We start from the raw sequence: 25,237 nt of genomic DNA on the forward strand, positions 1-25,237 counted from the left end.
TTGGGGGAGAAACTTAATCACAGACTAAGCACTGGTTTGTTCCCACCAAAAAAGCTTAAGATCCAAAAGGATTAAGTTGTTTCCATAGACTTCTGTTCCCCAGTAAGAAGCTAACAGATACCCTTCACCCACAAAGGTGAAATTCACAACGTCTGCATCCAAATTACAGACCTACAAAGAAGCAAGAAAATGCAAACCACACAGAGAAACATCGGTTAACTGGAGCTGAACCCATTAGAAACGACGTGGATGTGGAAGCAGTTGTCAAAGTGACTCCACACCCAAGCAGCTAGAGAGGGCTGAAGATGGGCGGGGCACCGGAAGACTTGATCTGGCTCAAGAAGAGGTTCATGAGTTTAAGACAGCAGCCATGTGAGTGAAACAGTGAGGGAAACACGGAAACATCCGAGAGCCGCAGGGGACCAGGGGGCTACTGGGGGAGGCGGGGCTGGGGAGGCGTTCAAAGAAATGTCTGATGACTTGTCAGATTTGATTAAAATAGAAATAAAACCACAGATTCAAGAAACGCACCAAAAACCAAGCACAAGGAACAGAAAGAAAACTGGAAAAAGTAGCCGGACAAGAAACATGCATGACATCCAAAGGAACAACCAAAAATGATACAGGAGATGCTCACAAGAAACAATTCAAGTTAAAGATGCCTTTAAAATACTGAAAGGAGACAAGGGGGAAAAATTTAACTGAATCCTTTACAAGGAAAGTATATTTCAAAATACGTTAAATTAAGGATTTTTACAGACATACTAAGCTGCACGAATCACAGCAGATCTGCTCTATAAGAAGTGTTAAGAGGAGTCCTTCCAGCAGCAGATGGAAATCTGACCTAAACGTGGGCACAAGGATCACCAGAGGTAGTAACTATGTGGGTGGATATAGGGACCTGTTTTCTTACTAAATTATCTTTTTTTTTTAAGATTTTATTTATTTATTTGATAGAGACAGCGAGAGAGGGAACACAAGCGGGGAGTGTGAGAGGGAGAAACAGGCTTCCCACCGAGTAGGGAGCCTGATGCGGGGCTCAATCCCAGGACCCTGAGATCATGACCTGAGCCGAGGGCAGATGCTTAACGGCTGAGCCACCCAGGCGCCCCTCTTATTAAGTTATCTTAAAAGACAATAGACCACTTAACGGTGGAATAATGACGATGTTTTTCGGGGTCCCTGACACAACGTCCACAACAAGAGCACAGGTGTGATGAGGGGAGGTGCACAGGCCACGCTCGTAGGTTCTCACGCTGGGTGTGAGGACTGGTGTTACCCCCCAGGAGGCTGGAGACAAACATGTTTTATAAATCCTGCAGTAACCTCCAAAATAAACCATTATTGCTCTTAAGCCAATAAAGGAGAGAAAACTGACATTAAAAAATATTCAATGCAAGAGAAGGCAGAAAAAATATGAGCAGAGGAACAATGACAGATGAGACCAGAAGAAAGCCAGCAGCAATACCGAATGACAGCTGTTGCAGCAATGAGTACATTAAACGTAAATGATGCAGAGACCCCGACTGAAAGGCAGAGACCGCCAGGCTGAGTGCAAAAGCAAGGCCCAGCCGGATGCCGCCTAGAAGCAGCCCCTGGAAATAGCAGGACACAGAGGGGTCAAGAAAAAACCTGAGAGCAGACTCGCCATGTTAGCATTCTTAAAAAGAAAGCTGAACTGACAATATTAATATCTGGAAAGTAGATTAGGGAAAGGATATCACCAGGAAATAAAGTCTTTTCATCCAAATAAAGATAAACTAAGTCCACGAAAAGGACATAATAATCCTGAATGTTTATGTCCTTGATAACAGAGCTTCAAAATACGTGAAGCAGAAGTTGTCAGGGGTGTCCTCAGTCCTGGGCCACCAGCTCCCCTCCTGTGTTGCCCTCCAGCACTGGCCACATGCCCACCGGTCCTTCTGTGTCACAGGCCTTCCCTCTTGAAGTCCACTCTTCAGAAATTCAGCTCTGGTAAAATCTTTCAAGGTTTGTCCAGATAAAAATGTCCCAGTGCCCCTCATTCTTGAGGGACACGTGTCTCCTGGAGTCCCAGCCCCAGGCGGTCAGGGAGTCCATCGGGTTGTGGCCTCGCCATGCAGCTTGTCCCTCTGTCCCTCCTGCTGGGAAGCTGATGTCGTCCTCCAACAACAGGGAAATCCAGCCACTCTCTCCCCTACAGTGCCTCTCCCACACTCTCCCTGTCCCCCCCGTGGGGTCGTGGTCTGTCTGTACCCCTCCTCCTCCTGTCTGCAGTCCCTGCTCCCTGGGCTGCAGTCTGGTGCTGCTTTCCCGTCTGTTTCTCCACGTCACTACGTTTCTCTCCTTTGGTTCTTCATTCTCCTTATTTACTCTGTCATCACTCAGTGATGCGTAGGAGTCCCCCCACGCCGTTGCTCCCGCTGTCGGTCCCAGGTGCAGGACACAACTTGCACTGTGTTATGGGTCTTTCCCAGCAGCTGCGGAATTGAATTTGCGTATCTGATTCTGCTACCTTGAGCTTCGACTGCTCCTGCTTCTCTCAGTCACGGTGCTCTGTGGTGTGCTTGGAGGTGTTTGGTTGTGTGTTCAAATTTGGTGAACAGCAGGGATCCTGAAACCCAGAATGCTCCTCCCGGGAGGAACTGGAGCTCGTGACCTCGGAGCCTCTGGGGAGCCAGGGTCCCTGCGGACATGAGGCACGGTAGGTCTCCCAGGCCTCCACGTCACACACGCGTGCAGGCCTGGAGGCCGGGAGAGACCAGATAGGTACGTTTATGAAGGCCGGAGTCTGGATTCTACTCCAGGAGCCATGAGCAGGCCTTAGCGAGTATTAGCGGGGTGTGCCCTGCTCACATGGACGCTGCCGGGAGGAGGTGGCTAGCCAGACAGGAAGCCTGTGCAGCCGTCCAAGTAGGAGGTGACGGGGCCGTGTTGGCACACGACAGGCCGGAGGCGTCAAGCACATCCGGACCAGCGGCTCTAATCTCTGTCCTTCACGGCACGTCGCTCTATCTGTAAGGGGCTGGAGTTAAGGCCTCCTTCTGTAAAACGCAGATACCCTGGCTCTGCCATCCTCACCTCCTTCCCCGCCCCCATCCCACCCCCACTCTTGCTGATGGGCACCCGCGGCCCGGGCCCTGAGCGTCCTGGAGACACACCCCCGTCACCGGGCCTTGCTCGCCGCAGGGAGGCACGTGCTGTTCACAAAAGGAGAGATTAAGGACTTAATTCTATAGGTAAATTCCACCTTTCAGTATCCAAGTGGGTCAATTTATCTTACCATTTTCTTAAATTTCATCCAGTAATTTCCAAGAGTGCAGAAATCCAGAGGCACGCACACGCCCGGAACCGAGCCGTGTTTGCCAAGATAACAAGGACCAAACACCCGCACTCAGAGGGATTTTAGCCATAAGCACTTTTTATTGGTTTTCATCGGGTGGTTGAGGGTGTGAGGGAAAGTACACAGAGAGACGGAAGTGGGTCGGGACGGATTAAATGTGGCAGCCCTGTCCGCCGGGGGAGGGGGACGCACACCTGTTCTCCTGGGAGCCGCCAACGTTCCTGACCCAAGGGGCCGTTTCCTGAGGCCCCCTGCCCAGCTCGCTGCCTTTCTCCTGCCCGCGCCCGTCCACCCAGGGCCAGCCGCACACACTGGGGACACCAGCCTTGTACTTAGAGAACCTGGGATTGTGTCCCACCTCTGCCCCAAATGATCAGGGCTTTCAGGAAGCCCCCCCCCCCCAGAACCTGTAAGAAAGTTTGGTGACGCTTGTCCACCTGCTTCCCAGTTGCTCAGAGACAATGAGCTAATGTGGGAAAATCGCCAGCAAGAGCCACTATTCCCAGTGCTGTTTATCCTCGCCGCTAAGAACAGGAGCCCAGTAGGGTGTCAGGCTGTCAGGCTGTGGCGGACGGGGACAGCATGGGCGCTCAGCAGCCACCGTTCTGTTCTGCTCACAGAGACCTGCCCAGTAGAATGAGGCACAGAAAATCAAGTGGGGGCTGTTTTCAGCCCAGGTTGGGGTGACAGTAGCAGCTGGGACAAGGGGCCCCCTGGGCCAGAGAGCCTGGAAGACTGGGCATGGACGCTGAGGGTCCCTAGGGCATCCCCCACCCGGCTGCTCTGAGCTGGCAGTCCTGCCGATCCCAGGGCCTGGAGGGGCCGGCCGTGGCTGCCCACGCCCACGTGGATGGGCCACGCCACCAGAAGCACGGCCCACGTCCTCTGCTCTGTCCCCGTCATGCGTGTTTGGTTAGGACCCCACTTGCTTGTGGCTGAAGTTGTTTCGACGTCCGGGTGAATTTGTTTGCGCTGGGGAAGCTGTGTCGGGTGTTGTCACTGATGCCTGCTGTTGACACGCACTCAGCCGCTCACCGGGGACGGGCCGTGTGGACGGGAGCAGGGAAGAGCAGCCCCGCCAACCCTCCATACCGAGAGTTTGTGGGGACGGAGCGAGATCCTGGGTCTGGCAGGGCCTGGCTCTGCTGCTGCCTGCAGCTCACCTCTGCAGGACCGGGCGACCACCCACCGTGGTGAAGCCGAGTGGCGGCCCAGAAGGGGGTCCTCTTCCCGCCGACCCGGTGCCTCCGTTCCCCGCGGCGAGCTCAGCAGCAGGGCACTGGGGCTGCGTGCCAACGGCTCAGCCGCCTCCTGAGATCCCGCGGAGAAACGTGCAGCTCACCAGAGTCGGACACCATGCCCTTCACCTCCCCTTTGCCTGGAACGACAGCGTGACGAGTCTGTCAGTGGCCCGGAGTGTGCTATTTCCTTACTGGTTTGTTAGGAGACGTTATCTTGTCTACTACTGGTTTGTGAAATATAATTACGGGTTATGATTCCCACAGTGAATCTATGTTCGATTCCCGCAAAGATAGTGTTGGATTCAGGATGATTTCCCTCAAACAAAACAATCCCCTTCCCAGCGGGACCTGTGGTGGCTTTGGGGTCCCTGGGGTGCCGCACACGGACGTCTCCCTACACCACCCACTTCGCTTCCAGATAACACTCCCTAAGACCCGGGTTCCTAAACCTGCCCTCTGCGCCCCCTCCCTTCACTTGTGTGGTCTGAAGGACAGGGCTCCTCCCCTGACTCATCTTCTACGCTCCCCGAGCCCAACCCTCGCAAGGGTCCCAAGGCGGGCCCCGTTGTCACGGCACCCTGGGCGTCCCATCCTGGCTGTCTCCCGGGCAGCCTGCGGACCGTCCACACCCCATCAGAGAGGCTACAGTAAGAGCCAGCAAGGCCAGCAACTGCTGGCAGGGACCCGGGGAAGCGGGAGCCCGCGGGGTGCCCGTGGAACAGAGGCGGTGCGCCCCTCCTTGCAGTGTGACCTGGCCGCTCTCCTGGACCTCCACCCAGGAGTAATGACAAGTTACGTGATCAGGTACAAAGTCCTGTCTACAAACATTCACGGCAGCTTTACGTATAACAGGCCCAAAGTGGAAAAATCCCAAACGTCCCTCAACAGCCGTGTGGTCATGTCACCCGCCCCTCACAGCACGGACTGGGCTGCTTTGAGAGGGAAAGCAGTGGACCGCTGGCCCCACGGGAAGGACACTGAGCACAACGCCAGTCTCTGTGTGTCATACATGCTCAAAACCACAGTATCCCTGCAGGGCAGGCTGGTAGTCAGGGCCCGGGGGCTGGGGTGGGCGGAGTGCAGCTCGGTGACCCTGGAGCCCGTGGCACCCTTCTGCGTGGCGAGAGCAGTGCCAGCCACGTAAACCCACACGGGCAGTGGGAGGACATCCGGCTCCGCGCACACACCGTACCAGGCTCAGGGCGCTGGCTCTGGCCAGGAGTGTCCCGTGTTCTGGGAGGTCACCCGCTGGGGACACTGGGAGAAGCACCCGGAGGCAGAGCCGATCAACAGCTGTATTTTCTGTCACGCCAAGCGTCAAAGGCCAAATACCACACAAGGATGTCACGTCCTAGTCCCGGAACCTGGGGACGTGGCCTCGCCTCCCACAAGGGACTTGGCAGCCGGGATTTCTTGAGGAGGGTCAGAGTCGGGGTGATGCAGACGGAGGCAGACGCTGGCATCACAGCAGCTTGGAGGGGGCCCCGCGGAAGGATCTTCTCAGGGTCAGGGGCCCCGGGGGCTCGGATCGCTTGGCCCCTCTGTCGGCAAGGCCACGCCGTTGATGCCATTTCTTTCTTGTGCCCCCTTCGTGGACAGCTTCCATACGGACAGAAGCCTGTGTGCAGCCGACCGCCCTGTGTTGTGTTCATCCGGGCCGCGGGCTAACGCGGACGCCTGTTTGGAGTTAACACGTGTGTTTGCCTGGGAGGGTGCCCGGCCAGCACGCCCAGCGCCAGACGTGCCGTCCCCTTGCAAGCTCCTCCCGCACACTGCCATCCAGAGCCGGCTCTCAGGCCGGGGAGGTCTGCCCATGCCAGCCCCCAGGCCCGCAGCCCAGCAACAGTGAGTGGGGAGCCCTGCCCGGGCACCCACAATGGCCTCCCTGGGCTCAGGTCACTCGGGCAGGGCTGGGGCTGCCTGAGACCTGCCCTCGTCATTTCTGTGATTGCTCGTGGACCGGGGAGAAGCCGTCTGTCGACGTCCTGAGGTTCTGGGAGCGACCTGAACCTCCCGGGCAGCCCCCCACGCCCTGTGCACGTGTTGTTAGAAGTCTCTTGAAGTCAATCTGTCCAGCCTGTGTGGAGCCCCCACGCACAGGGGGTGGGGGCTCCTCGCTTTTGCACCGAATCGATGGCGCTGTGGCGTTCTTTGGCTCCTGGTGCAGCACACACTCGGCTTGGAAAGTTCCAGGTGTCCCGTGTGAAGCCCACCCTCAGCCTCTCCAAAAGCCCAGGATAAGGCTTTCGTTGTATTTTATCTCAAGCCAACAGCATCAGTTTTTCCCTTGGAACATTTTTCACGTTTACGATGCAATGATTTCAGAATATCACCCACTTCCCGAGACAAGTTAACTGCTCTTGTGACACTGGAGATGAACGGTCTCCATTCCGGCTGGGAGACACTTCCTCACCATCAACACGGTATTAACCGCACGGGTCCTTTTCTGCCTCGGTTTCTCCTGTTCTGCTTTTTCTAAAAACGTCTGTCTTCTGAGCAGGCTTCTCCAGGAGAATCAGAGTAACTTTGTTGGAAAAGAACAAATTCTCCCCAGCAGTGGCAAATGCACCAGTGGCAGAAGTGAGCGAGTCTCCGAGGCTGTGCTGGGTCGGTGGAACCCTCCAGGTCGCACTGATCAGAGCCCTCAGCCAGAGCCATGAATATGCAAGCCCGCGCCCAGGGACTCACGGGAGGCCTGTTTAAATGCTAGGGCCATGAATAAAAGCAATTTCCTGACCACGTTTCTTTCTTACCTTGTGAAAGGTTAAGACTCACCCGGCCACGCGGTGTTTGCTGAGCTCAGTACATCATCCCGGGAGCCTCCTGAGACCCACAAGTTTGCCAGTTGCTTAGGGATGCAAACTTGAACATGCGGGGGAGCCTGCGTTTGTGGGAGATCTCATTAGGGTGGTTCCTCCAAAGTGTCGTGTTCAAGAGTCATGACCGGCATTGTCACAACTGTCCCCCTGGGTCTGGAGGTCAATGTTGTCTAGGGTTTCTGGGCTGGGCTGGAAGGGGCTCTGAGGCCGCAGGCCGGTCCCTCCACCTGCCCAGTCCTGTCTTCCAGGTCGGCTCTGAGGGCGTGGCAGCTGGGAGCAGGTGTGAGGAGCCTGGGGGCCACACAGGCCCTGTGGCTCCAATTTCTCCCCATCCTTTGTGGACCAAGGTTAGTAGGGTTTTTTGTTTCTGGTGGAGATGACTGAAGCCTAAGGACCTGAAGGGAGAAACTACAGCCCAGGTCAAGGAGACCAAGTTGGAGGGGACTCACAGCCACCACCCTCAGTTGCCCCCAGGCCTGTGTGGCCGCAGCGCCGGCGACCCCTCTCCTTGGGCATCCTCGCCCATTTGCTACCCTGCTCCTTCCACCACCCCTCCTCGGCTGGACCCCTCGGCAGCCCTCAGTGCCTGGGTCACGGCGCACTGGAGAAAGAGACAAACCAGAGGACCCTCTCCCCAGGGGGCGTAGAGCGCCCCAGCTGCCCCACCTTAGGGCTCCCCCTGGGGTACCCCCAGAGCCAAGGCCGCCTCCATTGCTCCCCGCTGTGTGACCCTCGCTGGACCGCGGCACCCTGCAAGGGGTCGCGGGACATGGGTGGAGACGATGCGGCCAATGCACTTCAGGGCCTCGCCACACCTTGGCGCCAACACCCCCGAACGCCGCGACCCCGCCCCGGCCCCGCCCCTTCCTCCCCGAATCCCCGCCTCCTCACGCGGACCCCCCCCCCGGGCCCGCCCCTTCCTCCCGCGGACCCGCCCCTCTCCTGCCATGCCGCGCGCGCCCCGGTGCCGCGCGGTGCGCTCCCTGCTGCGGGGCCGCTACCGCGAGGTGCTTCCCCTGGCCACCTTCCTGCGGCGCCTGGGGCCCCAGGGCCGGCGGCTCGTGCGGCGTGGGGACCCGGCGGCCTTCCGCGCGCTGGTGGCCCAGTGCCTGGTGTGCGTGCCCTGGGACGCGCGGCCGCCCCCGGTCGCCCCGTCCTTCCGCCAGGTGGGCTGCCTCGGGAACCCGGCTCGGGCCTGCCGGGGTGGGAAAGGGAGGGCCGCGCGCTCAGGCCCCGGGGGCCTCGGTCCCCAGCGCTTCAGGACCCCTCCCCCCGCAGGTGTCCTGCCTGAAGGAGCTGGTGGCCAGGGTGGTGCAGAGGCTCTGCGAGCGCGGCGCCAGGAACGTGCTGGCTTTCGGCTTCGCCCTGCTAGACGGGGCCCGCGGCGGGCCGCCCGTGGCCTTTACGACCAGCGTGCGCAGCTACCTGCCCAACACGGTAACGGAGACGCTGCGTGGCAGCGGTGCGTGGGGGCTGCTGCTGCGCCGCGTGGGCGACGATGTGCTCACGCACGTGCTCACGCACTGCGCGCTCTACGTGCTGGTGGCCCGGAGCTGCGCCTACCAGGTGTGCGGGCCTCCTCTCTACGACCTTTGCGTCCCAGCCGTGGCTCGGCCTCTCGCGTCCCCCGGCTGCAGTCCTGGGACCCGGACGGACCTCAGGCCCACGCGCCAGGCTTGGACCTCCGGCGCAAGGCGGCGTCGGGGCAGCTCCGGGAGCAGTCCGCCTCTGGCCAAGAGACCCAGACGCGGCGAGACGCCAGAGCCGGACCTGGGGACCGACAGGCCGTCTACCCGGGCCCACCTGGGCAGGGCCTATGGGCCGAGTGACAGCAAGCCTCGCGCAGTGACACCTGGCAGGGCCGCTGCAGAAGCTTCCTCTTGGGAGGGAGGGCCCCCTGGGACTCGTCGCACCTCCCCGGCCGCACAGCCATCTCAGGGGCCCCAGGGAGTACCCCATCACCCAGCGCACCCCGAGACCAAGCACTTCCTCTACAGCTCGGGAGGCAGGGAGCGGCTGCGCCCCTCCTTCCTGCTCAGTGCCCTGCCGCCTAGCCTGACCGGGGCCCGGAAACTCGTGGAGACCATCTTTCTGGGCTCCAAGCCCGGGAGGCCGGGGGCTGCCCGCAGGACGCGCCGCCTGCCCGCGCGCTACTGGCGGATGAGGCCCCTGTTCCGGGAGCTGCTTGGGAACCACGCGCGGTGCCCGTACGGGGCGCTCCTCAGGACCCACTGCCCGCTCCGGGTGGCGGCCGCTGGGGAGGCGTCCAGCAACCGCGAGTGCAGAGGAGTGGGCGTGTGCCCGTTGGAGAGGCCCGCGGCAGCCCCCGAGGAGAGCACGGACCCCGGGCGCCTGGTCCACCTTCTCCGGCAGCACAGCAGTCCCTGGCAGGTGTATGCTTTCCTGCGGGCCTGCCTGTGCCGGCTGGTGCCCGCTGGACTCTGGGGCTCCAGGCACAACCAGCACCGCTTCTTAAGGAACGTGAAGAAGTTCATCTCTCTGGGAAAGCACGCCAAGCTCTCGCTGCAGGAGCTGACGTGGAAGATGAAAGTGCAGGACTGCGCCTGGCTGCACGGGAGCCCAGGTGAGCAGCCCGGGGAGCACATCCCTGGTCGGCCCTGCAGGACCAGGCCCGCGGCCTGAATGTGGTAGGCCCCTCCCTCCTAACCTTCCCTGCACACCCGGCTTCGGGCTCGAGGTGGGGGCTCCATCCTCCACCTCCGACCCCTCCCATCCCGTTTACATGAACCTTGGAGGTGCTGATGGACTCAGGCAGGCACCGGAGACACATGGTGAGCAGATGTGGGGACGCAGGTCCAGCCATCCTCCGTGGCGGGGAGCAGCAGCAACAAGGACAGACCCCGGGGTTTTGCCACTTGACCTTCCCCAAGCTCCCAAAACGTCTGAGACTTCTCGGTGAAAGAAGATTGCGGAGCCCTCTGTTAGAGCCAAGGTTACCACCCGGATTCCCACTTCAGTCTCCCGCGATGGGGGCTTAAAATATACCTGGCCTCGTCTCCAAAGAACGTGATTATGATGGCCTCCAATGGGGGGCAGGGGCACACCCTTTCCAGTTCCCCAAGAGGCTCTGAGGCCAGGTGATGGCAGACAGCAGGACGACCTTCCAATAACTTGGGTTTGTAAGGTTGTTGTTTTTTTTAATTGTGGGAAAACAACATACAGGCTGAGACCTATCCTCCTAACAAATGGTTAAGTACATAGGAAACATTGCCAAGTGTAAGCATTGTGTTGCACAGCACGTTTCTAGAACTTTCTCACCTGGCATGCCTGTACACCATAACCAGCCACTCCCTTCTCCGTGCCACACCGTGGAACCTCCAAGGTGCCAGGCGCTGTTGGACAGGCTGTCACAGGACTGGTGCTGTCAGGCTGCCGCTCACTCTGTGGAAGGAGTTGAGTTCCGTGACCCTGTCCCCAGCTTCACACAAGGTCTGCCGTGCCTATGTGCACTGCATGCCGGAGGGAGCTGGTGCTTTCCCGGGGGAGTGGGGCCCAGCCTCTGGACCTCCCTGTGTCCTTGCACACTCCAGCTGTGGCCCTGGCCGTCTGCTGCTTCCTGTGGCCATGGCCACGCCCGTTGCCACACCGTGCGCCTCTCCCACTCCACCCTCCTTCCCAGTTTGCGCCCCCCGGCCGTGTGCTCTGCTGTCCTCTCAGGGTCCCTTGTCCTGAGCAATGTGCGGGCCTGACACGGATATCCCACGGCCTGAGTTACGCCCCAAGTTAGAGGTCGTGTCGTGGTCTGTGGTCAGCGTTTATTGAGCTTTGTCCCCTGCCCTTTTCTTCCCTCCCCTCTCTCTCCATTCTGTGCTCTGCCCCAGACCAGCCTCTGGGTCCCCTTCCTGCTCCTTCACGGTTCCTTCCATGTCCGTTATCAGTGGTGAAGCCCCCAGTTCCATATGGGCCGTGGCCTCTGTGGCAACCTGGTGACACCTTCTCATGACCTTTCTGAGTGCGCAGAATAAACTACAGAGGAACGCACAGAGGACTGGTTTGACCCGTGGGGTGTGTTCCCCGGCCCCGTGGGGTGACTTCCCATTCCTGTGGTGTGTGTTCCCAGCTGCGCAGGTCTGGCAGCCCTTAGCTCCCGTGTGGTCCAGCCTGGGAAACCCCGGGCATTTCTGGGTCCTGCTGCCCGGTGGTGGCCCTGCTGAATGGCTGTGTCCCCGTATGGAGAGCATGTCTCTGCTTCTGCGTCCTGCTTGTAAACCAGGACTGATGACGAGGCCCCGTCCTCTCTGTCCAGTAGAAATATAACGTGACCACATCCCCAAACTTTCCGGTAACCACATCACAAAGTAGAAAAGGAAACGTGGAACTAATCCAGGAACATCTTTTATTAAAGCCCGACATCCGCAGTGCTCTCGCTTGGCGGTATGCGCAGAAGCGTCGTCAATGGCTTGCGCCCCCTCCTCTGGCTGAGGATCCGTTCCCTGCGCCTCAGTCCCCACGTGCCTGTTTCATGCGGCCGGGGTGGCTGCGATGTGTGGGGCAGCTGGGGTGGACACTGGGTTCTGGGCCTTTCCCGTTGCAGGGGCTCGCTGTGTCCCGGCCGCCGAGCACCGTCGCAGGGAGGAGGTCCTGGCCACGTTCCTGTGCTGGCTGATGGGCACGTACGTGGTTGAGCTGCTCAGGTCGTTTTTTTATGTCACGGAAACCACGTTTCAGAAGAACCGGCTCTTCTTCTACCGGAAGACCGTGTGGAGCCAGTTACAGAGTATAGGAATCAGGTGTGTCAGTCCGTGCCCTTCGCGTGTGTTCTCCTGTGTGTGCGGGTGACAGCCCTGCGTCCTGGCCACCCAGCCAGCCGCCAGCTCCCTGTGCGCCCCCCTCCCAGGGGGCCCGTCACTGGGGTCCCTCCCTGTGCGCCCCTCGCTGGGGGCCCCCCTTTGTTGGCCTGTGACATCAGAGTTGGGGCTGCGTGGGGCGCAGAAGTGGAAGAAGTTTGTCCTGGATGGAAGCGACCACGCAGACGGGTCGCTGGCTCGTCCCTGGCCCCTGGGTCGGATTCTGTTTTAACCCACACAGAATGAGTGGGACGGCCTCACCAGGTGATGGCGTGCAGGCAGTACCCGGGGGCAGACGTGTGCGTCAGGAAGCGGGGCCCCACGCACTACCTTGCAGCCTGACTTGCCCGACTGGCTGCTAGGCTCGTCTCAGACGCTGCTTTATGTCCATCTGAAGGGTTGTGCTGGACGCAGGCCGAGTCGGGATCCCGTCAGGGCTGGTCTGCCAGCCTGGCCGAACACGCCCAGTGTCCTTCCAGCGCTGGGCAGGGCCCCGAAAGTGGCGAGATCAGGGCTCCTGGGCTGGATCCCACATTTGGGTCAAACCCATGCCCTGAGTCAGGACATCTCGTGCAGAGGGAGCTGGGCCGGAGTCCCGTGAGCCACAGGGCGCTGGGGCTGTGTCCTCCTGCCCCTGGGAGACGGTCTGGAGGCCTTTACTCTAGGTTTGAGGTAACAGTGCAGTGACTCAGAGTGGCTCTTGAGACTTCTTGTGGGGACTGTGGAAGCCGTCCCCTGCCTGCCGGGCTTCTGAGTCCCCATGGTGGGTTGGGCTTGCATCCTGCCCTTCCCTGCTGGGCCCCCCCACCGCCTGTGGGTGGTGCTGGGGGACAGGCTGCCGGTCACGGGTGACGGGGAGCCGGCACGTCCATGGAGAGATGGTTCTGTTCCTCTGTGGGGCTGCCCCAGTCACCACCTCCCCCGCCCCCTGCCCTGCGTGGATGGCTGCCCCTGCAGGGGGTCGGCCACAGCATGGGGATCCTGGGGGCTGGCTCTGCCAACTTTGGGAGCCTGGCTCTCTCTGGTGGGTTTACCCGCTCTGGACGTCTCGCATGCCTGCCGAGCTGCAGCCCACACGATTCTCTGTTTCAGACAGCACTTCACCAGCGTGCATCTCCGAGAACTGTCCGCAGCAGAGGTCAGAAGACACCATGAAGCCAGAGGAACTCTCCTAACATCCCGACTCCGCTTCCTCCCCAAGCGCAGTGGGCTGCGGCCCATTGTGAACATGGACTACGTGGTGGGAGCCAGAACGTTCCGCAGAGACAAGAAGGTCAACGCTGTCTTTTCATTTCTAAGTCAAGGGCATGGACAGCCCAGGCTTGGCGTGGAGGTAGACAGGAGGCCGGGAGGAGGGTCTGCAGCCCGTCAGGCCCCCGGGAGGGCAGAGCACCACGGACAGGGCCGTGCGCCTGAGTGCAGACAAGGAGCTCGTGGGAAGGCCAATCCTACAAGATGCTAGACAGCCTCCATGAACCCACAGGTTCTCATGACAGAGCTACCCACTCTGCCCCCAGCTTCTGGAATCCTGCCGATGCAGGGGACTCTACTCTCCGTGAGCTGAGGATAGAAAGAACTGGGTTATTCACCTGCCACTGGCCTGCTGGGGTTCCAGTGACCCATGCAGGACCTCCCACTGTGGTTAGCACCTCCCATAGGTCCCCCCGACGGCATGTCTGTCACCAGAGCTCTGACCCTTTTCCAGTGGTTCCACAGAGTGGGGTGATTTTGTCATTGTGATGCCCTCAAACAAGGAAGCAAGGCTGTCGATGTTGGCTGGGGACCTGGTTGGGTCTGTGAGTGGAGAGGGGTTCCTCCTACGTGGTGGGTGAGGGGTCCCTGCAGAGGCAGCATCCTGCCCTGCGTGTGGTGGGGGCTCGGGAGGTGGAGAAGGAAGACACCTGTTGTTAAGTTAGCTGCAATCTCTATACAGAGTCTCCAGGGTCCCGTAACAGATCCGTTGGGAGACCCCAGGTCCGAGGGTGTGTGGGGGGTCGGCCATCTGGCCCTTCTGGAGTCTGGGGGATGCCGGTGGGCAAGAGAGGCGCGGAGGCAGGGAGCTGTTCCTGGGGGCCCAGTGGGTGGGGTGGGGAGGTCTGGCCCAGGCCCCCGTTTGATGGGCGTCCTCTGATGACGCTGCCCCTGTCCCGGGCCGGCTCTCCAGGTCCAGCATCTCACCTCGCAAGTGAAGACACTGTTCAGCGTGCTGAACTACGAGCGGGCCCGGCGCCCCAGCCTCCTGGGGGCCTCCGTGCTGGGTATGGACGACATCCACAGGGCCTGGCGAGCCTTTGTGCTGCGCGTGCGGGCCCAGGACCCAGCACCCCAGCTGTACTTTGTCAAGGTCGGTGCTCAGTTCTGGTCCCCACCCCACGCCAAGTGAGCTGGCTGGGCATGTCCGGCCTGCGGGAGCAGCCCCTCCACTGGCTGGCCGTGTATCGTGGGCCCTGGCGGGGTGGGGGCGGGAGTGGCTGACCTTCAGCCCCTGAGTTTGCCCGAATAGGGTGTCCCTTGGGGAAGCCACATCACGTCTCTGGGTGTAGACCGGGATGCAGGCCTGCCCCGGGGGTGCTGAGTCTGGGGGCCGTGGAACAGGTGTGTGCGGCGGGGACAGGGCTGTCAGTGGGGTTTCAGGGCGTCCGATCCCCCTGAGTTTGGTAACAGCAGGTCAGGACCAGCTGTACCTGGAACCCCGGGGGCGTTCCCTGCACAGGCATATCTGTTCCCACGTAGGTGGACGTGACGGGGGCGTATGATGCCCTCCCCCAGGACAGGCTGGTAGAGGTCATTGCCAACGTGATCAGGCCTCAAGAAAACACCTACTGCGTGCGCCAGTATGCCGTGGTCCGGAGAACTGCCCAGGGACACATCCGCAAGTCCTTCAAAAGACACGTAAGAGCTGCAGGAGTGCATGTTCCATGATGAGGTGTCTGTGGTGTGGACGTGTCCGTGGCATGGATGGACCTGCCCCCCGAGGCCCCTGCCCACGTCCATGGGTGCTGAGCTGCACTCCCTCTGCCCCCAGAGCCAGAAGGCACCTCACACTCTCGTTCCTGTTATATTCGCGTCCTCTCGTGCTGCGGGCCGCTGCCTCCTGTGTCCCTTTACAGAGGCAGGCCGCGGACGGTACACCAGCAGCAGCGGAGCTGATGTCCCCGCAGACGTGCCCTGGGAGCCTGTGCCTGGCCCGAGGTCGTGGAGAGGGCTGGGTGTGCTCCGTGGGCCAGCACTGGGCCAGCGCTGTGGGAGGAGAGGGCCCGGTGGTGCCTCGCCCGGGACAGCTGGGCCTCCCGCGCTGCCCCTGCCCACACAGCAGAGCTGCGGGTCTGGGGTACCCCTCCCCCAGAGGCCAGGGCTGGGAAAGGACAAGGGGCCTGGTCAGATGCAGCAGTTCCCTACCAGTCGTCTGAAGCACCCGGGTCCCCAGAGCAGCCGGGATGTGGGGAGGCAGAAGGCTGCCAAGGGCAAGGAGTGACCCCGAAATTCTCAGGAGAGCCCCACGTGACCCCTCTGGGGTGGGGCTCAGATGATGTGGTTTGCACATCCCGAGTCTGCGACAAAATGCGATTTTGCCCTTGTGGACACAGATGGCAGCCACCACCTGGGTTGAGAAGTAGAAAATCACGGTGCCCACAAGACCCCCGTCCCACTCCAGGGTGTCCCCTGCTCAGATGTCAGTCTTGTGGACTCACGTATCTGTCTCAAATTCCATGAACGTGACATCACGCAGAACGTGCCCTTTGTGTCTGTGTCCTCTGCTCCCCAGCGAGTCTGAGACGCGGCCGGTGGCGGTGGCAGCTCTCTACTCTCCCTGTCGTGGTCGGAGTTCTGTGGTACCAGTGCTGCCCGCAGGGCTCTGCTTTCTGCTGGGCGGGCGTTCCCCTCACGGGTGATCCGTGGATGGGGACGTTGCTGGCGTGGAGCCGTTCCGTGTTGGGGGACGGTGCCCGACCACGCTGCCACGTGTGCCGCTGCCACCACTGGGCCGGCCGTGCTCATGCCCACAGTGTCCGGGGTGGCAGCGCTGCGCGGGGCCGAGTGTCCCTGCGGCGCGTGCGGCCGTCCTGTGTCAGTGTGCGGGGCATCTTCCCCATGACGTGCCCGGCGAGCGCCCTTCATGAATGGGCCACTCGGATGTCTCCTCTCGTGAGATGCCCGTTGAGCTCATCCCCCCCTTGTGAGGAGCCGTGTGCGTTCGTCACGGATTTCTTGGGATCTTCACGTGTTCTTGGTCTGTCTCTGCCTTTTCATCACAAACGGGGTCTTGATGAACAGAAGTTTTTCACCTTCACGGAGCCAGTTTGGCGGCGTTCATGGCTGATGCCGTGTCCTTTCTGCTCTGCACGCCGTCTGTCCCTGGCGGTGGCAACGCGGTCCTGCAGTTTCCGTGAGAACAGCTCGTGCTCTCGGCGCCCCGCCCGCTGGACCTTACCTCCGGACGCAGTGTCGGGGCGTGTTCACGGTCTAGGTTCCCCTCCGCGTGTGTTCTGCACACGGACTCCGGCCACACCTCACGTGTTCTGACCGACCACCTGTTTCCATGAGATCCTTCCGGTCACTGGTCCTGTTCTTCAGTCCTTGAAATCCCATGTGAATTTTCTCACAGACTCCACCTCTCTGGTTCATTTTTCCTTTTTTTTCTTTGTTTTATTGTTTTTTATTGACTTTTTATTAACTTTCTCTTGATTGACTTTTAAATCCCGGCAGCTCCGTAGCGGCCTCATCCTCGGGCAGGTTCCTAGCACGTCTGCGGGGCGTCGTGGTCGCACAGACCTGTTCTCTTCTCCCCCCACCCCATGCGTTCCCATGAGATGCCAGCCTTCTAACTAAAAACTGTAAAGCATAGGTTTTGCAGAATGCTGGTTTTCTCCATGGGAGAATCTCTCACCTGCCAGTGGGAGTGGCGGATCACTAGGGTCTGACGGGACTGGTATTAGATCCTGCAGGGCTGGCCTCTGCTCCCCTTCGGCCCCCAGCCTCCTGTGCTCACCCGAGAGCCTGGCCACCGCGGCCCCATCACTGCCTTTGCAGCAGTTCCCAGCACCCCCCGGGGCACCTAATGCTTATAGTCGATGGAACTAGGGAAGAAATGGCAGTTTTGGCTCATTTCTCTGCAGTCCCCTCCTCCCCAGACCAGCCCCTCCATGCTGGCTGCTTAGGTGGCCCTGTGCTCGGGCTCCACCTCCCATGGCGAATGGACAGGCCTCAGGGAGGGGTCTCGGGAAGGAGGGACCCCTTCCAAAGACTGGGACCCCAGCGGCTTTCCTCCGCATGTCATCTGTTGTCAGGGGAGTGACGAGGTGGACGGTTCCTGTGCTCTGGGGCCCTGACCAGCTCCCAGTGCCGTCCCCTCCCGTTCCCAGACGGCACCTGCTCACTCCTGATGCGGATGAGGTCCCCCGCGATGTGACTTCTGCTCGCCAGGCCTGGGCGGTGCGTGTCTGCCTCACCCCTCCTCTGTGCCGGCAGGTGTCCACCTTCGCAGACCTCCAGCCGTACATGAGGCACTTCGTGGAGCATCTGCAAGAGACCAGCTCACTGAGGGACGCTGTGGTCATTGAGCAGGTGGGGGGTCTGGCACGCAGCTCGCTGCTGGGGAGGGGCACGGACACGGGCGGTGGCCACCGTCTGGCTGGAGGGGCCCAGGTGCAGCCTCGTAGCAGACTCCACCGCAGTCCAGCTGCTTCCGCGTGACTTGCTAGAGACGCCCTCTCCCTCAGTTGTGCTCGCGAGGCTGAAAGGAAACGTGCCCCCTTCCTTAGGAGGACAAGTTGGATTTGCCCTGTGCCCCCCGGGACTGACCATCTAGTGGGAAACCCCTTTTCCTTGCACGTAAGCAGGGGCAGTTCCTGAGTGCGGGGCCCTTGGTGATGGATCAGCCGTCAGGCTCCGTGGCCTTTCTAGAACCAGTTACAGGGAGAAGCCGGTCCACCCACTGAGGCTCTGAGATGTGAGGACCTGGGTTCCCGTCAGCTGCTGCGGGACACACGGCGTGTGCCCTCTGGGCCAGCGTCCACAGGCTCGAGCCCGGCCAGAGCCGCAGACCGCCCCGTGTGGCGTCCAGCGTGGGGCCCCTGCCCGCCCACACCTCCGTTTGTTCTTCCAGAGCTCCTCTCTGAACGAAGCCGGCAGCGGCCTTTTCCACCTCTTCCTGCGCCTGGTGTACAACCACGTCATAAGGATCGGGGGCAAGTGAGTCGGGGTCCCCGGCACCTTCCCGTCGTTGCCTCCAGCCCTCTGCAGGCGCCGCGGCCACTCAGCTCCCAGGGTTCGGGAAGTCCTTTGGCACTTAAATGCCCGCAGATGATTTTTTTATTTATACAGACAAAGCCAGATTTCTCTGGGCGAGCCCCTGCACGAGGACCCCAGCGAGCATCTGATGAGAGAGGTGGTCCTGGGGGCTCAGGCTCACAGCCAAGGTCGTTAGAGGTCAGCTTGGAATGTAGGCATCTTCCCTGGGATCATTCCCTGTGCTCTAGGAATCAGAAGCTTAGTGAAAGGACGTATTGTTATTACTGTGTTATGAATAATTACAGCACTCATTAAATGTAATTATATTTGAAAAGTAAAATACTCCTGGTGAGTGCACAGTGGGGTGAGTCTTCACAAGGCGGCATGCCTGTCAGTGGCACCCGCGTCACTAGAGAACTTTCTCCATGGGAAAGGCCATACCTGTGACCCCCACGCCTCCCACGGAGAGGCACCACCCACTTCTCTGCCTGCCGTGATCTTTATGAAAATGGGTTGGGCCCACGTGGACAGTGGCAGGTATTAACAGACACCTGGCAGGGCTTCGTGGGCGCACATGACAAACCTTGATTCACGTGCCCCCCAGTGTGTGGCGCATATGGGTGCGTGGTCCGCACGTGGTGTGTCTTCATGCGTGTGTGGTCTGTGCGCGTGGCCTGCGTGTCTGTGGTCTGCGTGCACTTGTGTCTATAATGAATGCGAGGCCTGCTGTGGCCTGCTCCCACCCGCGTCCTGTCCGCCAGGTCGTACGTCCAGTGTCAGGGGATCCCCCAGGGCTCCATCCTGTCCACTCTGCTGTGCAGTCTCTGCTACGGGGACATGGAGAGCAGGTTGTTTCCTGGAATCCAGCAGGACGGGTACGGATTCCTCGCACTGTGTGTGTGTGTGTGTGTGTGTGAACTTGCTTTCACCCCACCTCGCGTTTCGGGTCCTCTAGGTGTGGACAGGGCCATACTCGTGGCTTTGTGTCAGGTCACATGGGAGGTAGTGAGCGGGTCTTGAACGTAGGCTTAGAAGCAGCGTCTAGTGCAGCCAGGGCCCGGGCGCGTTTCCACGGGCCTCTGAGCCGTGGCCGTGCCCCTGCCCGTGCATCCCCAGCCGCTGCCATGTCCCACGAGAAGGGAAAGCCTTTGTGTAGACTCTCTGGAGAAAGTTACTTTGTCCGTGTCCTTGTGGACTGGGGTATTTACGTCCCTCTGACCTTCAGCCCGTTGCTGCAGCCCCGGCCCCTCTGCCCCGTCGTAGGGTGCTGCTGCGCCTGGTGGACGACTTTCTGCTGGTCACACCTCACCTGACGCAAGCGCGGGCCTTTCTCAGGTGAGGCTCCCACACGCGCGTCCACGGCTCTCCTGTGGCCCGTGAGCGGCTGACCTGACTCGCGGAGTAACGGTTCCCCCTTCGTGAGATGAATTTACATTTGTAGGGCGCCCTTTGCGGGCTGCCGTGCCCCAGGGCGCGCCCGCAGGACTCTCGCTCCCTCTGAGCCCGGGACTCCCCCGCGGGCGGGCTTGGGGTGACGGGTTTGTCCAAAGATAGCCCAGCAACCAGAGCAAACACCCCTCAGTTTATAACTGTCTGCTTCCCTGGAAAAGCACACTTGAAAGTAAGACCCTGGACTCCTGGGGCCCCAAAGGGACAGCGCGGAGGACCCCACGTGTCCGACTTAATTCTGGAAAATAACCAACCCCCTATATGGCCCCCCGGCCTCGTAGCACCACCATTTAGCAAGTCCCTCCCATGTGGCCTACAGGGAGAAGGGGAGCCACACAAGCAAGTTCGCGGCCTCGCTTCTATTCCTGTGTGTGCGGCGCAGCCCCCCCGCCATCTGCCCAGTGCGGTGTGCACCCCAACTTCCAAGGGGCCTGTGGGCTGGCAGCCCCGCTCCCCAGGGCAGCGCCCATGCCTGCCTCCATGCCCGTGGCTCCGGCTCAGTGCCCGCGGCTGCCACACCGCAGAGTGCCCCAGCCCCCCAGCGGCGTCCCCCTCCTCCCAGGGGCTGACTTGATCTCTCTGCTTCAGGACCCTGGTCAGAGGTGTTCCCGAGTACGGCTGCACAGCCAACTTGCAGAAGACGGCAGTGAACTTCCCTGTGGAGGACATCGCCCTGGGCAGCGCGGCCCCCCTCCAGCTGCCAGCCCACTGCCTGTTCCCCTGGTGCGGCTTGCTGCTGGACACCCGGACCCTGGAGGTGTCCTGTGACTACTCCAGGTGAATACGCCCGCGATGGACGCAGCACAGCGCGCAGCCTTCCTGCCTCTGTGGGTGACGGGTGGGTCACAGGTCAGGGGTGCCCAGTGGCCCATCCAGACGGGGGTGGCAACACATCCTCCTTGGGATTAAGCGCACTTGCTAGGTGAGCAGTTTCGGGGCGTTCTTGGTTAGAGGAATTTGTACAGGAGACTTGGGGGTCATAGTGTGTTCTGCAGGGATGCTGTATAGATCTGAGTTCAGAGGTTTGGGGACCGGCTGGACGCAAGTCTCCTTAGGATGGGGGCACACCCTGTAATGCCCACCATGGCCTCCCTGGGGAGCAGGGCTGTGGTGCACGGGGCCTGCTGTGTACGTGGTACGTGGGACCCTGTCCTGGTGAGCTCGTGCTCCCGCGAACAATACTGTGGACCAGCAGCTCCCCCAGACTTTCTGTTCTCTCTTCGTGGAGGCTGGGAGTCCGAGACCCACGTGTGGGCAGGGTTGGTTCTCCTCGTGGTCTCCTGTGTCCTCACATCCGTCTGCATTCAGGCGTCTCTGGCGTCTCTCTTCCTACAAGGATATCAGTCCTGTTGGGTCGGGCCTTCCCATGACCTTAGTGCTTCTTACAGACCCCGTCCCCACACATGGTCACGTGGGTTAGGGCCGTAACGTGGATTTGGGGACCAGTTCAGCCCCTCACAGCCGGTTTCTCCTGAGCCTGAGAGCTCCAGCCTGGCCTCGGGCTTGGCCCAGACACAGACTCAGGACAGACGTGAATGCAGGAACGCGCTCTCGTACAAGCAGGAAGTACAGATTCCACGGCCACGCTGGAGGGCGGGCCTTCCCTTTGCCGGCTGGGGACTCCACTGTCCTGGCTTGAACGCTCCCGGTTTGTTTCCACGGTGCTCTTTCTGCTCTCCCAGCCCGCTCTGCTGCCCTCACCTCCCCATGCAGACTCACGCCTGTCCTTCTGCGTGCGAAACCCAGGCCCCCTTCCTGCCCTGGCCGCCCCATCTTTGGTTGGTCTCTCTTCATCCTTGGGACTCGGCTCAGACGCCCCGGCTCCACGCCCTCTCTCGCCATCCGGCCCCCACCACGCCCATTGGTCACGAACGGCCCACCACCTGTCTGCTCCCCAAGAACCTAGGCCGTTTGAGGGACGGGCACTGCCGTTCCGGCCTGGCACCCCATTCTCTCCCTGCGTAATGACACCGCCCGAGAGCGTGTGGGTGTCACGGGGTAGCTGTGCTCTCACAGGACCTCTCCACAAACGCCTGTTCACAGAAGCGGCCCTAAGGGCTCGGCTGTGGAGACAGAGGTGCCTGGACCCCCATGCGGTGTCCTGCGTACGCGGCAAAGGCTGGGCAGGCCGAGGGGGAGGAGATACAGGTAGGATGAGGACTGTCCTGGAAAAGACAGTGACAAGGCGGGCTTGTCTCGTGGACTTCCGAGTCTTCCCCAAACCCAGCTCATCCAAGGTGGGGAGGGCAAGGCGGCCAGACCGACAGGGCCGCCCTCACGAGCACGCGTGGGTTTGCCGTGGTGCCGTGGGTGGGAGTGAGGGGAGGACGTCCGGTTGTCTAGGAAACAAAGTAGGAGCAGCCAGTGTGCCACAGCTTGGTGTCATGGCGCGCCCAGGAGCCAGTTCTGGGCTCGGGAAACAAAACAGCAGGGACAGAGCGGGAGGACTCAGAAAACAGGTGGGTGAAGGTCCTCCGACGTGGCGCGGGGGGGGGAGGCGTCAGACCGGAAAGGAAGTGGCGAGTGGCTCAGCACCAGGAGCCTGAAGCCTATGGGCAGAGACGGTAGCAGCGCCTCGAGCGCAAGTGGCCTCACTGAGCCCAGTATTTGGGGCCCGCGGCTACTTCTCAGATGTGTCCTTTTGGCGCAGACAAGGGACCTGCCCCTGGTCACCCAGCGGCACGATTTGAACCCAGGCCTGGCTCCAGTGGCCTCCCTTCCGTGCGCTGAGCTCTGTAGAGGTTGGACGTGGAGGCTTGTAGGGAGGCCGCGATGGACGCCGTCATGGAGGAGAGGGTGTGGCCCTGAGCCCGCGGGGGTGGGGACTGGAGACACTCCCACCAGGCTCTGCCCGCCCGCTAGAGAAGCTTCCGTCCCAGGTGCCGGTCCCTGGCGCCCACGGTCCCTCAGCAGCGCTCCTGGCGCTCCAGTCGGGCCCGGGCACATGGGCACATTTCTGAGGGTTGGGCAAACTGGAGCAACTTCTCTAGAAAGCAGCAAATTTGTATTAAAGCTCTTGAAACAATCAGACCTTTTCCCAGTAACTGCACTTCCAGAAATCTGTCCTCAAGGAACAAAAATCAGGGACATCATCAGAGCTGTCACTTGACTGTTGGGACAGCGTGAGTTACCACAGCTAACGCAACAGCCTGACTCAGCGGCTCAGAAAAGCTTTATTCTGACATTGAAATTACTCTCAGAAACTATTCAGTAAGATGAAAAGTTGATCTCGAGGTTAGCGTGTTTGACGCTGGCACTGAGGGATACCTCCCGGGGCACAGACCACACGGGCCACGGGGAATTTCGGGGGCATAGGGGCAGGGGCAGGTGTTCCAGTGTGGGCGGTGCTGAGCCGACGGCTTTCCTTCCTCTTCCTGTGTCTTCCCTGTCTCCCATCTTGAGACCATGTTAGCCTCATCCACGGCGTCCGGCTGTCGGTGGGGCGTCCTCCTCCTGCAAGAAGCCCTCCAGGCTGCCAGAAGCTGCCATACTGTGGCCTCAAGGCCCCGTGTGGCCCGAGCAGCCGCGCCGAGCCCGAGGAGACCCCACCCCGCTCGGACGCTCTCCCAGGAAGGCACCCAGTCAGGCACGTGGTTGCCACGTTAACGTGTCTGGTTGAATCGTGGACTTCACTGGTGCTCTGTGCTGTTTGTCACTAACGCGTGAACGCGTACATGACCCCGATCGTGACCCAGATGTGTGCGGTACATGAGGGCCCGCCCCGCCCGAGTCCCCCGCGGCCCGGGCGTGGGCGGACACGCGTGTGAGGTGTGATCTGAGCGTGCCTGTGACAGCGTGGGCGGGTGGGTGGGCTGCAGCGAGGAGGCCTCGCGTCTCAGGGGCTCCCGCTCTGTCCCTCAGCTACGCCCAGACCTCCATCCGCTCAAGCCTCACCTTCAGCCAGGGCACCAGGCCCGGCAGGAGCATGCGGCGCAAGCTGTTCGCCGTCCTGCGGCTCAAGTGCTGCACTTTGTTTCTGGATCTGCAGGTGAGCGCGCGGCCGGTCCTCACGCCCGCCGGGGCCCATCGTCTGGCGCTGGGTCCCTCCCCACGGTGGGGCTCCGAGGCCTTGGGGCTCAGGCTCTGGAGCCACTCGGCGCTCACCTCCCCGGCCCTCCCGCCGCCACCGCAGGGGGGACCCACCTGGGGCCGCCTCCTCCAGCCTCCCTCCGACCTGGTGATAAAGCGCGAGACGGAAATCTAAATTCCAGATGTATCTGCAACGTTTGTCTTCCTTTGTGACCCAGGTGAACAGCGTCCATACGGTTTATACCAACATTTACAAGATATTCCTGCTGCAGGCCTACAGGTGGGTTCCCTGGCCACACAGCCACATGTGGGTCCGTGGGACTGCGAGGCCCCGGCTCTCCCGCGGCCTGGGAGAGCGCCCTGCCCTCCAGTGTCCCAGGTTTTCAGCCGCGGACGCTGCAGCTTTGTGTGTGTGCGTGTGTGTGCACCTTGCGTGGTCCCCAGGCAGCGACGGGAGTCCACCGTGGCCCAGGGAGTCCCCACTCCTGTGCTCTGACCCGGGACCTCATAGGGGCCTGGAGCACGAGGCGGGTACAGGCAGCCCACGTGTGGCGTTGGAAGGCAGACACCATAGGGCTCGGGTCCCAGAGAGCAGAGGAACAGGTGGGTACAGGGGAGGGTCGCGACCCTCCGATGTCCCCCAGAAAGGGGTTTTGGGCTGTGGCCCCGAAACAGCCCAGCTGCCATTCCTGCCCCACTAATGGGAATGTCTGAGCCCCCATGTGCTTCTGGAACATTCTCGGTCCCTTCATGGCTCCGGGTTGCCCTGCCGAGAACTAGGGCATGGCTGGGCAGTTGGGGGGCCCTGTGGTGCTTCTGCCTTCCTACAGCTCTTGGGGGGACGCTTCCACCTCAGGCGTGTTGACCCCGAGGTCACCTTGGCTGCCCCAGCCTCAGACATAGAGCCAGGCTTTGCTCTGGTTTGCAAGGGAGACCTGCCCCCGGCCACTCAGGGGAGCGGCTGACTTCCAGCCACGGTCAGGACAGATGGACGTGTGAGCCTGGGCGAGTCTGTGGACTGGAGCCGGGCGTGTGTTGTTTCCAAATCCGGCTCCGGTCTCCCGCAGGCGGGAAAGTGCTTGCCACTCAACAGGGTGATGGTGTGTGAAGTCAGGCTGCTGGCAGAGGGACAGGCGTGCACGTTATTCCAGAAGGGGCCCAGGTGGTCAGTGAGACCAGGAGCACGAGGCACCTGGAGGGGGCTTGTCGTGTGGTCCCGTGCACACACAGACACGGAGGGACACGTGTGCACACGTATGCACACATCCATGCACGCAGACGCACCCCAGCCGGGGACCCTCCTCCCACACGGCGTCCCTCCATCAGGTTCCACGCATG

At 61.0% G+C, this 25,237-nt stretch overlaps 1 protein-coding gene across 1 annotated transcript in view; it reads left to right on the forward strand.

Annotated features, from left to right (window-relative positions):
- The first annotated feature begins 8,329 nt into the window (after window positions 1-8,329).
- Window positions 8,330-25,237, forward strand: part of TERT (telomerase reverse transcriptase) — a 20,549-nt gene continuing 3,641 nt past the window's right edge. Inside the window, exons 1-13 of the mRNA XM_040630217.1 lie at window positions 8,330-8,548; window positions 8,661-9,966; window positions 11,938-12,133; window positions 13,283-13,463; window positions 14,355-14,534; window positions 14,924-15,082; window positions 17,660-17,755; window positions 18,297-18,382; window positions 19,183-19,296; window positions 19,685-19,756; window positions 20,459-20,647; window positions 23,732-23,858; window positions 24,118-24,179. Of these exons, the coding sequence (XP_040486151.1) occupies window positions 8,330-8,548; window positions 8,661-9,966; window positions 11,938-12,133; window positions 13,283-13,463; window positions 14,355-14,534; window positions 14,924-15,082; window positions 17,660-17,755; window positions 18,297-18,382; window positions 19,183-19,296; window positions 19,685-19,756; window positions 20,459-20,647; window positions 23,732-23,858; window positions 24,118-24,179 (2,987 nt within the window). The remainder of the gene's footprint in view (window positions 8,549-8,660; window positions 9,967-11,937; window positions 12,134-13,282; window positions 13,464-14,354; window positions 14,535-14,923; window positions 15,083-17,659; window positions 17,756-18,296; window positions 18,383-19,182; window positions 19,297-19,684; window positions 19,757-20,458; window positions 20,648-23,731; window positions 23,859-24,117; window positions 24,180-25,237) is intronic.

This window comes from Ursus maritimus, unplaced genomic scaffold (assembly GCF_017311325.1).
Source record: "Ursus maritimus isolate PB19 unplaced genomic scaffold, ASM1731132v1 scaffold_15, whole genome shotgun sequence".
NCBI lineage: Eukaryota > Metazoa > Chordata > Mammalia > Carnivora > Ursidae > Ursus > Ursus maritimus.